Source organism: Mus caroli, chromosome 1 (assembly GCF_900094665.2).
Source record: "Mus caroli chromosome 1, CAROLI_EIJ_v1.1, whole genome shotgun sequence".
In the NCBI taxonomy this organism is placed as follows: Eukaryota; Metazoa; Chordata; class Mammalia; order Rodentia; family Muridae; genus Mus; species Mus caroli.
In genome coordinates, this window is record NC_034570.1 from 124,528,952 (window position 1) to 124,544,523 (window position 15,572).

At 52.1% G+C, this 15,572-nt stretch overlaps 1 protein-coding gene across 2 annotated transcripts in view; it reads left to right on the forward strand.

Moving 5' to 3' along the window:
* Lrrn2 (leucine rich repeat neuronal 2) overlaps positions 1–15,346 on the forward strand; it is a 61,070-nt gene extending 45,724 nt beyond the window's left edge. Inside the window, exon 2 of one of the 2 annotated variants that reach the window (XM_021173781.1) lies at positions 12,343–15,346. In XM_021173781.1, the coding sequence (XP_021029440.1) occupies positions 12,555–14,747 (2,193 nt within the window). In that variant the 5' untranslated portion in view covers positions 12,343–12,554 and the 3' untranslated portion in view covers positions 14,748–15,346. The remainder of the gene's footprint in view (positions 1–12,342) is intronic. The other variant, XM_029483002.1, reaches the window with a different exon arrangement.
* Positions 15,347–15,572: the final 226 nt, after the last annotated feature.

A 15,572-nucleotide genomic window follows, 5' to 3' on the forward strand; every position in this document is an offset into this window, starting at 1 on the left:
TGTCCTGGAACTCACTTTGTAGACCAGGCTGGCCTCGAACTCAGAAATCCACCTGCCTCTGCCTCCCAAGTGCTGGGATTAAAGGCATGCACCACCACGCCCGGCTGAAAACCCTATTTTCTAAAAAGGGTACATTCACAAGTACCCAGAGTGGGAGTTCAGTATATCTTTTATGGGGACACCATGCAGTGCATAGTATGGCTGACACCAGGCTAATGGGCCTTGCACTATGGTCCCCTTGTTTCCTTGATGCTCCAGTTTCTTCCATCTTCCATCTCCATAGACAAGGTGCCCTTCTTCTCCAGCACAGCCCAGGGCCGCCAGAGCACCGTTTACTCCTGCTCTTCCAAATTATTACCCAGCTACTAAAGTGGAATCGTGAAATATAGGCGGGCTTTTCATCTTTTTTATTCACAGACAGTAAAAAATCATTAAGGCTTGCTCTTAATTAGTTTAATTTTGAAGCTTCTAAATATTGATTTAACCTCCACTCCTTTGTACTTGCTGCAGTCACTGAATTATGCCTGGTATCGATCACAGTCGGAAGCATTCCCCTCCACCGGGCTCAGGGCTTGCAAGCTGTCAGCCTGTCTGGCATGCTGGGCTGTGATGCTGCACAGGGATGAAGGAGAAGCTGTACCAGGACAAGGGAAGGCTCGTCCTTGAGGAAGGCCTGTAAACTTAGTCCAGAGGTCAGCTTCTTCTTCTTGCATTGGTCCAGAACCAAAGCAAATTGATCAAGAGAAGGTCAGTTGGAAATCTCCCTCATTCCATTATAGGGTGGAGAATTGGGAAGTGGTGAGGCAGGAGGATCTCGAAGGATCAGGTCCCAGATCATAGGCTCTGGCACCAGTCAGCTATGACCTGGCTTGACCGATGAACACGCTCAGGTGGGGCAGAACATCCTCTCACACTGCAGCAAAGCTCCTCATTCCCTCGTCACAGCAGTGTTAGGAGCGCACAGGCAGCCACTCTTGTCAGACATCCAAGACCTGGATCACTATCAGACTCTTTCAGTGCTTACTGGGGAAATCAGGGGATGCACTGTACCTCTGGCCTTGACCCAATACTGTGTGCTGTGTGAACTTGAGCAAGTCACCTGACACTTTTTCCACGAAAACAGGGGCAGTGGCATCTGTGACCATCAAACACGTCCTCTTTGTGAGGCTTGAGGGTGGCGCCAAGGACTGGACATTTATAGAGACTAGAAATTTGTTTCTCACAATTTTGGGAGCCAAGAAGTCCAAGAGCAAGGTATTAACATACAGCGGGGCCTGCTGACTGCTTCTAAGATAGATTTTTGGATTCTGGATTCTCTGAAGAAAACAGTATCCCCATGTGGAGGGGGAAAAAAAAAAACCAGACTAACGGAAAAAGACAAAACTCCCTCTCTTATGCCTTTCAAAAGGCCTTGTGTCCATTCAGGAAGGTAGAGCCCTTGTGACCAAAACACCTTCCAATACTAAGCCATTGGGGATTATATTTCTTTCTTTTTATTTTGGTTTTTCAAGATACACTTTCTCTATGTAGTCCTAGCTGTCCCAGAAGTCACTGTATAGACTGGGCTGGACTTGAACTCAGAGATCCCCCTGCCTTTGCCTCCCTAGTGCTTGGATTAGCATCTTGAATCACCACACTCCAAAGAGGGGATTAGGTTTTTCTTTCTTTCTTTCTTTCTTTCTTTCTTTCTTTTTTAAGATTTGTTTATTATTATATATAAGTACACTATAGCTGTCTTCAGACACACCAGAAGAGGGCATCAGATCTCATTACGCATGGTTGTGAGCCACCATGTGGTTGCTAGGATTTGAACTCAGGACCTTTGGAAGAGCAGTCTCTTAACCGCTGAGCCATCTCTCCAGCCCGGGGATTGGGTTTCTAACTCAAGAATCTGGAGCCTGAATTCAGACCACAGTTTCATGGGATAGGAGGGAAGGTAAAATTTCAATCGCAAGGTAAGACTGGCTCGGTGGATTATTAATAATGGCTGAAGTCTTGGTGGCCTCCGTGGCTCCTGAGACTACACTAAGCCTACATTACACACAGAATCATGTCCAGACCATGCTGGCCCTGGCTTGCATGCTCTTTTCCACTCTCCTCACAGGCCACAGGGAAACACGCCTTGCCATTCACTTCCTATAGCTTTCTCCAGGCCTCTGCTTCTGGTGGCTCCTGGGTTGAATGTCTGCCCATTATCTGTGTTTCCTGTGACCCTTCTTGGTCCAGACTCCCTCTAGGAGCTTGGTCCTCCCAGCCTAGGGAGATTCTTAAAGGCAATCTTATCAGAGTGCCTATCAACCTCACTCATCATTTTAGACACCAGCTGGGATAAAACACTATAACCATAAGCAGGTTGGGGAGGCAAGGGTTCATTTCCTTTTCCATTTATGCACTCTGTGCATCATCAAAGGAGCCACGGCAAGAAATCAAGGCAGCAACCTGGAGGCAGGAGCTAGTAGAGGCCATGGAAGAGTCTCACTTACTGGCTTGTGCCTCATGGCTCAGCCTGCTTTCTTACAGAACTCAGGACCACTGGACCAGGGATGACACTGCCCACAGTGAGCTAGGCCATCTCCCATCAATCATCAATCAAGATGGCCAATCTGGCGTAGATGTTTTCTCAACTGTAACTCCTCCTTTCCCGAATGACTATGTCTTAGTTAGGGTTTTACTGCTGTGAACAGACACCATGACCAAGGCAAGTCTTACAAAGGACAACATTTAATCGGGGCTGGCTTACAGGTTCAGAGGTTCAGTCCAGAATCATCAAGGCAGGAACATGGCAGCATCCAGGCAGGCATGGTAGAGGCAGAGCTGAGAGTTCTACATCTCCACCTGAAGGCTGCTAACAGAATACTGGTAGCTATGGTAAGGGTCTTAAGCCCACGCCCACAGTGACATACCTACGCCAACAAGGCTACACCTTTTAGTCCTGCCACTTCCTGGGCCGAGGTTATGCAAACCATCACAGACTAAAATTTGTGTCAATTTGATATAAAACTAGCCCACACATATTTCCTCTGAATATTCACCTAACTTCCTACATGTAGGGGGACTACATGCCTGTTCCCAATACTTGCCTAACTTCCTATATGTGGGGGGACTATACATTGCCTGTGTCCACAGCTGAGCCCTGCTGCCCCACTATAACACCTTTATATTCCATAGAGATTTTTCCATTGTTTTGTTCTCAATCTGTGAACAACCACCTGCCCTCCCTGTACGCTGTGTCCCTTGTCTTTCCCACGTGTGAAGTGCCCAGCATGAGTGAAAGGCCTACTGGACCTTTACTGATGCTACTTGTAAGTTTCTCTGGTCCTGGGACAGAGGAAGTGGGGGGATCCTGGAAGACTCCATTCTTACCTGTCAGGAGAGCTACAGCAAGCATCTCGTGAGTAAATGCTTTGGAGGTTTCTAAGTATCATTCCTTGCTTTATAGAATGGGGATCTCGGGAGTCATCCAGCTCAAACATGGGTCTCCATGCCCTATCCATCCTCAGACTCTGATGCTGGAGGGCTGGGTGGACTCAGGAATATACATTTCTGAGGACGCTCTCCAAGCTGTTGCTACTGATGGCTGGGAGGAGGGATGAGGCTATGATCAAAGCCTATTCCCAGACATAACCTGGGCTACATTGCCACCAATCCCCACGCCCTGTGCTGTGCTCTCTCCCCTTGTCTGTAGGGCAGGCAGTCTAGGTGATTATGGAGAGAATAGGAAAGAGCTGAGCTGGGGAGGACACCTATGGGGTGAACTCTAGGGGCCTATGGGGTAGGGAGGACTGAAGGACTGAGCCAGACCAGGGCAGACCTGGAAGGGTGTGGAGGGCTGATAGGCTATCTCATTGCAATGAAGGGAGGAGAGGGGGGGGGGGGGGGGGGGGGAGAGAGAGAGAGAGAGAGAGAGAGAGAGAGAGAGAGAGAGAGAGAGAGAGAGAGAGACCCACTGAGGGCCTCAGCTGCAGCCATTTATCTCCCAGCCTGCCTGCCACAGCTGACAGAGGGGAAGGCTTGCGCCCTGGAGCCCAGGCCTTCTTTGCGGCTTGATTTATCTCTGGGTTTCATCTGGCAAACCTGCTGATGAAACGAGTCTCCTTTTCTCCCTGCCTCATCAATTTTCATTCTGATTTCATCTTCCTTTTCCGTTAGGAAGGGCTTAGCCTTTCTCCGTGCTTAACTGGCCTGCTCCACATCCGCTCTGCTTTCTAGCCCGCCAGCCTCCCCACCTCTGGCTGTGTGTAGCCAGGTGCGAGGGAGACCCACAGCTTCTCACGATGCCTTCCTATCAGCTGGGGACTTAGGGACTATTAGCTGGGGACTCAGTGCACAGAGAGGAGACAAAAGCCCCACAGGATTGTGGCTTCTCGGCGCATGGAGGGGGCAATGGGTGCTCATCCGGGAGCAAGTGCTCTGCAGAGGCATCAGATTACAGAGGCTTTAGACAGGAAGGGATTTCCTAGATGTGTGGTGAGGAATGGAATAGCAAACAGCATTGCTTGTGTCCCTCTCTAGTGCCCTCCTTGCCCCTGTTCCTAGTTCCCTGTGGCTAAGGGCCATCTTGGGGCCCTGGCTCATGAGACAGCTGGGGAAGGCTGCCGAATCTGCCTGGCACCTCTACCTGGGCAGCAGCTGGTCTAGACTGCCCATCTGGCATGTGTCTGGGACAGTGCAGTGTCTGTAGAACGCTGTCTGACCTGTCCTAGGAGCACCCCTGGACCCTAGCAGGGAGCACCCAGGGAGAGAGTTGCACCTGACCCGTTTATTGGGCAACTATTTCGTTAGAGACCTGTGATCTGGTAGATAGTGCCCTTGAGCTGTCCTGAAATGTAGAGCCAAGGACCCCCACTAAAGGCCCCAGGAGTATTTTTAGTGACTTAGAAGAGGACTGATTCTCTTGGAAAGAGTGCCAGCCTGCAGAGGAAAGGGCCCTAGCTCCTTAAACATAGATCTAGAAGTCACGGTACAGCCCAGCCAAAGAAATGTGGTGACTCTACCAGGGGCACATTCCTCTCCATCTAACAGATGAGAAGGCCCAAGAGCACAGGGACAGCCAGAAACAGGATTCAACTGCAGAGCCGCCTCCAAAGCAGTGTTTGAACTTCTGGCTCAGAGCAGAAGCCAGTGGAGTCTGGAGAATTTCTAGAGAGATCTGGAGAAAGCTCCAGAAGGGTGAAGGGAGGCCAATGTAAGATCTGGTTAAACCGGGGGCTAGAGAGATGGCTCAGTGGTTAAGAGTACCAACTGTTCTTCCAGAGGTCCTGAGTTCAATTCCCAGCAACCACATGGTGGCTTACAACCATCTGTAATAGGATCTGATGCCCTCTTCTGGTGTGTCTGAAGACAGCTACAGTGTACTCATATACATAAAATAAATAAATTAAAAAAAAAAAATCCGGTTAAACCAGGCAGAAACTTGAACGAGGACAAAGTAACCTCCACCCAAGAGCAGGAACCAGGAACCAGGAAGGCAAAAGAGCCACACAAAGTCTTGAAGGGGGCGGGGGGGGGGGATGACAGACTATGGGATGGAGGCAGAAAGAATCACCCATACAAAGGCCTCTCCTCTGGGCAATTGGTCCCTGTTGCTTCTAATCTCTAACATTCACACACACACAGACACACACACACACACACACAGACACACAGACATCCCCTGCCTGTCCTGGCCCTTGTCCAGATATGTTCCAAGTTCCTATTGTGCATAACTGTTGGAGCTGGCAGCTTGAGCAAGGTTCCTGCCTCTGTGGACTTTTCAGTCTGCAGGAGAACAGTCAGGCTCTCATGCAGGGATGCAGGGCACCCCAGGAGCTCAGGAGAGAAGCTTTGGTCAGAGAAGCAGTCCCTGGGGGGGTTGCAGAAGCCCAAGTAGCAAGAAGAGGTGGGCCCAGCAGGAGCCACTCTCTGCCTGGGCTTGCTGGCCCCGTCCCCTGCAGCTTGTTTTGGTGCAGTGCAATCAGACAGAAATGACTTTAAATGCTACCTATTGGCACACTCCATTGCAATTAAGGAATAATGAGGCAGGCTCCCTTCCAAGCCTGTAGCTCTCATACCCTCTGCCTGGACAAGCCAGGAGAGCTGACAACATAGAGATTCCTGCCTGCCAACAAGACCCTTCCCTTCCCATTCATGAAGGAGTTTTACCTGAACCTTGACCTCTAAAATTCCTGGGAGAAGGAGAGAACAAGGCTGAACAAAGGACTCTCGCCCTCCCCACCCTGTCACCCTACAGCTGAGCTCTGGCACCAAAACCCCAGAAAAAAAACCAGAGCTGTGTATGAAGTCTCCCAGGTCCCTCCTGGCCATTTGTGAACCAGCTGCGAAACCTCACTCTTGTACCTTAGTTTCTCTGAGCTACACTTCTCACCTAAGAATCCCATAAAGAATCCCTTTACACCTAGCATATAGCAAGTCTGGCCCATGGCCACTAAGGAGTGGCACACATCTTCCTGCAGTTGATGTTTGGGATGGGTTTTATGGTTGAAGCAGAGTTTGAGAGTCTAAGGGAACAGGACATTACAGTCAGGGAGAGAACCTGCAGTGTTGGCGACAGGTTGGGTGTGGCAGATCTGAGGGCCCTTCTGATGGTAACAGGAGAGGCTACCATAAGGGCCAAGACTGGAAATAAAGACAAAAGGTAGGCATATTTGACAAGGGAGAAGGAGCAGTTCAAAATGGCGATTTCTTCTCATCTTAGGCAGGGCAGGGTGCTGAAGCTGACAAAGATGTGACCAGAGGAGCAACAGCAGGTTGGTGAGAGGGAGATGTCAGCTTGGGGACAAGAATGTGAGGGGCTCTGGGACCACCAGGTAGAGAATTATAGGGGAAGTGAAGAGTTCAGGGTAACTCCCATGTGTCCTCTTGTCTTCTGTCCCAGTTCTCCATGATGAGAAGCCCTAGAAACGTGGGTGCCAGGAGGTCACCAAGCTGTCTTCCTGCCTCAAGGGGACATGGAACGGAACAGTCAGATCCAGGCCATGAGAGTTCTCACCAGAGCTGGAACCCTGAGGCACAGAACTATTTCTAGGTGTAAGAACAAGAAAGAAGCCCCACTTTACAACATCAAAAGGATGCTGAGAAGCTCTGGACCACTTGGAAGCAGTAGGAAGCATTCTGTGAATTGCCCAGGTCCAAAGACTTGGTTCTCAACTTAGGATGGGAAAGAAATAGGACGCTGGGCTTAAAGATGAAACTGGCCTAGAGGTCAGGACAATGGGTAACTGGGTGTGGTACAAGGGCACATGGTAACCTTCTAGAGTGCTGGGGTAGTCACATCTAGATCTGCCCAAGTTCATGGTGCCTTATAAACAGACCTGTGCAGTATCTTAACACCTCAATGAGTCAAAAGCATTACAAAGGATGGTGAACAGAGATGAGACAAGAAGCTGAGATAAAGGGAGAAATAAAGGGGACAAACAGAGGCATTGCATCCCAGTCTCCACAGCTGCAGCATATGAGGCCCAGGGAGCCAGGTACCTTGCCTAGGGTCACACAAAAAGCACAGAGCCAGGCTCAAACATCCTGGCAAAGTCTAGTCCCTTCTGTCCTACCCACCCTTCTTCACATAGTCATTAATGAAATTCAGACTCTGGAAGACTAGATAAACATGGTGGTCCCCCATTCGGAAGCTCTGGTTATGTGTGATTGAGAGGTAGATGGACCTATTCACCTCTCAGGGAAACTGGAGGCTGTGTGTACAGATGGAGCCCTGCCTCCTACCCTCTGCTGCCCCTGCCCAGCGCTTATCTGCTGCTGAGGAGGCCGGGGTTTATCAGTGCTACACTCAATTATGCTGCCCCTCTGTCTCCACAGCTCTGGGGGACCTGGTACCAAAGCAGCCAAGGCCAGGCCATTGGTAGCTGCCTGCCTACTGGCCTCTTGCTGCAAGTGTCTGCTGCCAGGGGTTAGGCAGGGACAAGGAAAGGAGGCAGAGGACAGTGGTGAGGATGGGGGAGGGAGTTTGCATGCACTAATAGGCTCCACCTCTGTGCTGCAGGAGATAGGGACAGAGAAGGAAGGATGGGATGACACTGTCCCCAATTCCACCCATTCTGCCAAGACCAAAGATGATTCCTGGAGGGAATCCAACTGGAAATGAGTCCACTTGGATTTGTAGAGCAAGCTAATGGTATGCCTTTGGAAGGAGCCACCAGCCATGGGGCCTGGAAGATGACTCCAGGAGTCTCTGGCATCTGCTGCATAGTCAGAGGGCAGGGTCAGAACCCCGTGCAGCAGTTGGCTTTGTTTGACCCATCCCTGCTCAAACATTACAAGTCCTTTCTGCATGTTCTTAAAGGGGTCAGTCTTATCAGGAGCCAAGGAAGGGGCCTGCTGGACCCATCAGGGAACAAGATAAATTTACTAAGGACCCAAGTCCATCTCTGAAAGAACTTGCCACCAAGGCAAGTGTTCTAAACCAGCCCAACACCCAGCTCTTCCAAAGCAGGTATTGATCCCCGTTGACCAGGCTGGCAGGGCAGGTTACAGTGAAAAGAGGGAAAAAAAAATCTGTGTGACCTCTGATATAACCTTTCTGAGCCTCAGCTGTGCTCCTGACAAATGAAAGAATCCCTTTGTTGCCCACACATGGAGCTGGTGGAGATATGAAACTTAATGTTCCGTGTTCTGCATGTTGTATTATTCATGTTCACCCACAAGTACTCTGCATCGCTTGGTTCTCTGTGGACACAGAAAGCTTGCAGAGAGTTTCTGGGAGGTGTGTGTGTGTGTGCTCATGAACCCCTGGTCACCTGGGACATTGTAGCAAAAAGTCAGTTTGCTTTCTCTGCAGCTCCTGTAGAGCTCACTAATCATCTTGAATGAGTAGGGCCATGTCAGCCTCTAATGATGGTGGCAAGTGAATGGCAGTTCTGGGCTCCATTTGTGGGGGGCAGAACTGTGGGGAAGAGCAGCTGTGTGTGGGAGGAGTAGCTGTGGGGGGAGGAGAAGCTTTGGTGGTGAGAAGCTGTGGGGGGAGAAGCTGTGTGTGGAAGGAGAAGCTGTATGTGGGGGGAGAAGCTATTTGGTGGGGAGTTGTGGTCGTGAAAAGCTAGGGGGTGGAGAAGCTGTTAGGAAGGGAGAAGCTGGGGGGAGGTGTTGAAGGTGTGGTGGTGAGAAGCTGTGTGCTAAGCCACAAGGGAAGGACTGGTCTGAGACTTTGCCACACTTTGGGGTCCCAGATTCAGCTGCTTCTTAACCCAGCAATAATATACCCTGCTGCTACTGTACAGACAGACAGACAGATAAAGCCAGCAGTGGAAATATTTGTGGTGGAACTTTGTAGGTTTTGGTAGCTTCTTAATGCCCTGAGCACAACTGGATGCTGCCTTGGCATTCAGAACAAAGGTATTGTTGGAGGAGAGGAAAGCTAGGGGTTCAGGTCCTATCTGAAGGTCAGTGACACATTGGGGTGCCCTCCAAAGAGCCCTTGCTACCTACTCAGACCCACCTTCCTCTCCAGGTGGGAGCTGTCAGGGCTTTCCTGATCCGTCGGCATTCTTTGCTGGATGGCCATGTTACCAGCTCACAGCTCTGCACCACACCTTGGGGGTAGTGTTGGGTTCCTAGGAGCTAAGCTTCGTAGAGAGGGAGCTTACTGCACCCTACTGTCTGCTGTGGAGACTATCATTCCTGTAGATGTCCTATGGTCGCTGAGCACAGTGTTGCATGCCTATACTCTGAGCGCTTGGGAGATGGAAGGAGGAGGTCCTGAGTTCAAGGACAGCCTCGACTACATAACAAGAGGAAGGGAGGAAGAAAGGATGAAGGGAAGCGGAGGAGGAGGGAGTGAAAAGAGATCTTATGTGGCTGGAGCACCTCCCAACCCTGGAAAAGGAGAAGCTAACGTTTCTACGGCTCTCTATATGAGCAACAGGCTCATTTCAGTCTCATGACCGTCTTCTGTAAGAAAATAAAGGAGACATAAAGCAACAGATGCTTGGAGAGGTTGAGCAGTTTTCCCAGGGCAGAGGTAGAGCCGCGTTTGGTGTCCAGCATCTGGTATAAAAAAGCGTGGCACTTAGAGCCATCTGAATGACAGGTGCTTCTCAGCTTGTTTCCTGCATCTTCCCCCGACACACACACACAAAGTACACCATACCCCCCCCCCCACCGTGAGCCCCAGTTACCCACCAAGCTGCCGGTTTCCCGGGGTTTCCACCAAACATGTATGCAGGCAGGCATGTGTGTGTGTGTGTGTGTGTGTGTGTGTGTGTGTGCGCACGTGTGTTTGTTTGCCCTGAGATCTATGTGACAGCGCACACACACCCCTACGCAAACCTCTGTGCCTTTCAAGTCACCGTTGTTTTTCCCACCTTCCAAAATAGCTGCTGAGAAAAGTGGGCCGCAGTCAGATGTACACAGGCTTGCCGCTCTCCTCCTCGGTGGAGGCTGCCCTGCCCCCCACTGCTCCCCGCCCAGCATCCTGGAGCAGGATGAGGAGGCAAAGAGCCCCAAGTGGCCAGCTAGAGGTGTTGCTGGTAAACACCACTCAGCCTCCTGCAGTTTCCTGGCAAGATCTCACCCAGAGGACAGGAATGGCACCAATCTTTTTCAAGGCAGCCAGAGCACCATAGCTCTAGGCTAAAGCAGGCTGGGCCAAACCAAGGGTGGGATCAGCAACCTATAAGCAGTATTCCTCCAAGGCTGGGCTGCTTCCCAGCATGGAGAGTGATACCTAGTTCTTTTGAGTTCTTCTGGACCTATACAAACGGGAGGTGTGAGGGCTTCACTCGCAGGCCCGTTAGTACAGTTATGAAGGAAAGAAGCTGGTCACACCAGCCACTGAAGATCTGCCAGATCAGACCTCTACTTAGGAGGTAGACCAGGTCAAAGAGCAGAACTCGGAATCTGGCCCAGTTTTGTGAAAGTGTTCTGTTCTAAGTCAAGGTTTGATGTACCTTCAGGGTAGTGCAGCTTGGTCTAAGAGAGAAGACACGCTGATTTTCTTTTTGTTGTTGTTGTTTTGGTTTGGTTTGGTTTGGTTTTTAGAGACAGGGTTTCTCTGTATAGCCCTGGCTGTCCTGGAACTCATTTTGTAGACCAGGCTGGCCTCGAACTCAGAAATCCGCCTGCCTCTGCCTCTGCCTCCTGAGTGCTGGGATTAAAGGCGTGCGCCACCACGCCCGGCTAAGACACGTTGATTTTCTACACCCAGGAAAGAGGAAACATCCTGGATTGGGTCCTGGATAGAAGAGACCTCCATGGGGAAGGGGCCCTAAGGACACAGAACTTGAACCCTACAGTAAGCACCAGCCATACCCTGTGTTACAGGTGTGTTGAGAGGGCTGGGCTCTAGCCAGAGGAAGCTTTCTGGATGGCTTGATCAGGGCTGGGACCCCAGCAAGCACAACACTGCAGCAGTACCGTGCCGACCCCTGTTGGCTAGCAGTCTGTTGTCCCCAGAAGTCCTGCAGCCCAAAAGAAATTCTGTAGGAAGTGACTGAACTTCAGTCTTGAAGAACAAGTCGAAGTTGTCTGAGAGAAATGAGACAGAACAGGGGTGGTATGTCAGGGTGAGCTTACCCCCAAAAGGTTTGTGCGGAGAACCTGAATGGGAGAGAAACAAGAGAAACCAGAAAGGGCCAGGCTAGATTACAGAAGACCATACCTACAGGGCTGAGGCAATTAAACTCTGGTCCCTGAACATCTGCTAGACAACTCTAACAGGCTATTGAAAAAGGAAGGTCCATGCCTTCCGAGTAGAAAGTAGCCATATTCCAAAGCTCACCCAGAGAGCTCAGGCAGACCTTGGGTAGGCCCACCCCAGCACCCAAAGAGCCTAGGCAGACCCCGGGTAGAAACACCCCAGCTCATGTGAATGTGGGGTAAGACCCACAGCTCAGTTCCAGAGTTCCAGGAAGCCCATCCCATATTTTAGAGCTGAGTCTGTTTCCATGGCCTCCTTCCTCCTGCATCGTCAAAGAAGTGTCTAGAAACGATCATTTATCTCACTTAACCAGTGAGCCAAGGAGGAAAGGAGGGGAGAATAGGAAAGGTCAAAAAATCTATTCCACATTAATCTGGGTTTCACTGTTGACCATTTCAGCCCATCCGTTTTCCTTCCCTCCCAAACACTCACACATAACCTACTATAACCCTCACTGGTGCCCATCACCACCATACCACCCTCCCACCACACACACTCACACACAAACACACACCTCTAAGTTATTCCCAAGACTTTCCTCAAAGACTCAGAGTCACTCCTTCCCTGAAAGGGTGGTAGAAAGGATTCTGAAACCTTGAGGACTGCAGGATAGGTTTCTGGAGCCCACCAGGGGAGGCTAGAGGGACCGATTCCACCCCTCATCCCTGCATATCCGTAACTCTGTTGTCTCCTTTCAGGGTCACCCGACGAGGAAATGAGTGGGCAGTCCCAGTCCCAGTCCAGTGCACAAAGATGAGGACCTGCACCCAGGACAGCACAAAGTGATGTCCACCCACCCTGTGTAGAATGACTGCCCTGAGAGGGTGGTTCCCCAGACCCTGGCAAGGCTGCTGAACCTCCACCTGCAAGTCGTGAAGAGCAGGACTCTCCCCTGCCTTCCAGCTCCACCATGAGGCTCCTCGTGGCTGCCCTCTTGCTATCTTGGGTGGCTGGTACCACCGCTGCAGCACCGGTGGTACCCTGGCGTGTGCCCTGCCCTCCTCAGTGTGCCTGCCAGATCCGGCCCTGGTACACACCCCGCTCGTCCTACCGTGAAGCCACCACTGTCGACTGCAATGACCTCTTCCTGACGGCAGTGCCCCCAAGGCTCCCTGCGGGGACACAGACCCTGCTCCTGCAGAGTAACAGCATCAGCAGGATAGACCAGACTGAGCTTGCCTACTTGGCCAACCTCACAGAGCTGGACCTGTCCCAGAACAGCTTCTCAGATGCCCGAGACTGCGATTTCCAAGCCCTGCCTCAGCTGCTGAGCCTACATCTAGAAGAGAACCGGCTGAGCCGGCTGGAGGATCACAGCTTCGCTGGGCTGACCAGCCTGCAGGAGCTCTATCTCAACCATAACCAGCTGTGCCGCATCTCCCCCAGGGCCTTTGCAGGGCTGGGTAACCTGCTGAGACTGCACCTCAATTCCAACCTGCTTAGGACCATCGACAGCCGCTGGTTCGAGATGCTGCCCAACTTGGAAATCCTCATGATTGGCGGCAACAAGGTGGATGCCATCTTGGACATGAACTTCCGGCCCCTGGCCAACCTGCACAGCCTGGTGCTGGCAGGCATGAGCTTGCGGGAGATCTCAGACTACGCTCTGGAGGGACTGCAAAGCCTGGAGAGCCTCTCTTTCTACGACAATCAGCTGGCCCAGGTGCCCAAGCGGGCATTGGAGCAGGTGCCTGGGCTCAAGTTCCTAGACCTGAACAAAAACCCACTGCAGCGGGTCGGCCCAGGAGACTTTGCCAACATGCTGCACCTCAAGGAACTAGGACTAAACAACATGGAGGAACTGGTCTCCATCGACAAGTTCGCCCTGGTAAATCTCCCTGAGCTGACCAAGCTGGACATCACCAACAACCCACGGCTTTCTTTCATCCATCCTCGCGCCTTTCACCACCTGCCCCAGATGGAGACTCTCATGCTCAACAACAATGCTCTCAGTGCCTTGCACCAGCAGACAGTGGAGTCTCTGCCCAACCTACAGGAGGTGGGGCTCCACGGCAACCCCATCCGCTGTGACTGTGTCATCCGCTGGGCCAACGCCACGGGTACCCACGTCCGTTTCATCGAACCACAGTCCACCCTGTGTGCTGAGCCTCCAGACCTCCAGCGCCGCCCAGTCCGGGAGGTGCCCTTCCGGGAGATGACAGACCACTGCCTGCCCCTCATCTCTCCCCGAAGTTTCCCCTCCAGCCTGCAGATAGCCAGTGGAGAGAGCACGGTACTTCACTGTCGGGCACTGGCTGAACCAGAACCTGAGATCTACTGGGTCACCCCAGCTGGAGTTCGACTGACACCTGCTCGCTCAGGCAGGAGGTACCGGGTGTTCCCTGAGGGTACCCTAGAGTTGCGGAGGGTGACGGCAGAAGAGGCAGGCCTATACACCTGTGTGGCCCAGAACTTGGTAGGGGCTGACACTAAAACAGTCAGTGTTGTGGTTGGCCACGCTCCCTTCCAGCCAGGCAGAGACAAAGGACCAGGACTGAAGCTCCATGTGCAGGAGACACACCCATATCACATCCTGCTGTTTTGGGCACCCCCACCCAATATAGTCTCCACCAACCTTACCTGGTCTAGCGCCTCCTCCCTCCGGGACCATGAAGCTCCTGCTTTGGCCCGACTGCCGCGGGGCACCCACCGCTACAACATTACCCGCCTCCTTCCGGCCACAGAGTACTGGGCCTGCCTGCAAGTGGCCTTTGCTGATGCCCACACCCAGTTGGCTTGTGTTTGGGCCAGGACTAAAGAGGCCTCTCCTTGCCACAGAGCCCTGGGGGACCGGCCCGGGCTCATAGCCATCCTGGCTCTTGCGGTCCTCCTGCTGGCAGCTGGGCTTGCAGCCCACCTCGGCAGAGGCCAGTCCAAGCAGGGGGTGGTGGGTGAGAAGCCTCTTCTTCCGGTCTGGGCTTTCTGGGGCTGGAGCGCCCCCTCTGTCCGGGTAGTGTCTGCACCCCTTGTCCTGCCCTGGAATCCAGGGAGGAAGCAGCCCAGATGTCAGATGGGGAGAGGGTGCCACCACCATTGTCTCAACATTGCTGAAGCTCCGCCAGGTCTCAGCAGTAGAGAAATAACTAGGACAACTCTACACTAAACGGGACGTGATCTGGGCCAGATGCCTGCCAGGAACCTGGCGTTGATTGATCCACGTGCTTGAGGCCTGGCAGCTTGACCAAGAAAGATGGAGTTCGGCAGCTCCTGGGGATGCTCTCACAGCCCCCAAATGGTTGCTGTTGCCTTCTGGGGTCCTCGGCTGTGATTCTGAGGAGAGTGTCCAAGGAACAGGAAGGACTCTGTCTAGAGCCTCCTACCGCTCCAGAGGCTTCTGGGCCTCAGCTTGGCTGTCCCCTGCCTGTGTCCCTAGGCCCTTGGCCCACAGGAAATGCCCCCTCCTCTTCTCTTTCTTTGTACAGTCTCAGTTGCTTGCTCCTCCTCCTCCCGGGCAAGGGCTGAAAGAGGCTTCTCCTACCTGTCTTGGGAGCCTGCCCCAAAAGCAGGAGTGTCCCCAGCTGGATCTGAAGGATATTTGGAGAGAGAGGTATCCAGGGATGCCTCATCTCATAGCCTGGGCTCTGAAGTTGACTTTCTATAGGCAATTTTGTATCTTTGTGGAGAAATGTGTCACCTGTCCCCAACCCAATTCACTCTTTTTTCCTGTTTTGTAAAAAAAATAAAAATAAACGATGCCAATAACAGTGGGGAGAAGATGATCCTTTGAGTGCTGGGTATAAGAAAATCTCTCGGGTCTCTTCAGACCCTGAAGGTGACTTTGGAAGGGGGTGGGGGGATATGGGGTGCTGTAAGAGCTTGGAGAAGAGAGAGACCTGCGGTTTTCCCTTTTCCTGTTGATTTTGGGCCCCAGCTCTGCTGCAGATGCAAAGTTTTCCCAAACAGGGAGCACAAGAGCCAGAAGAAGAAA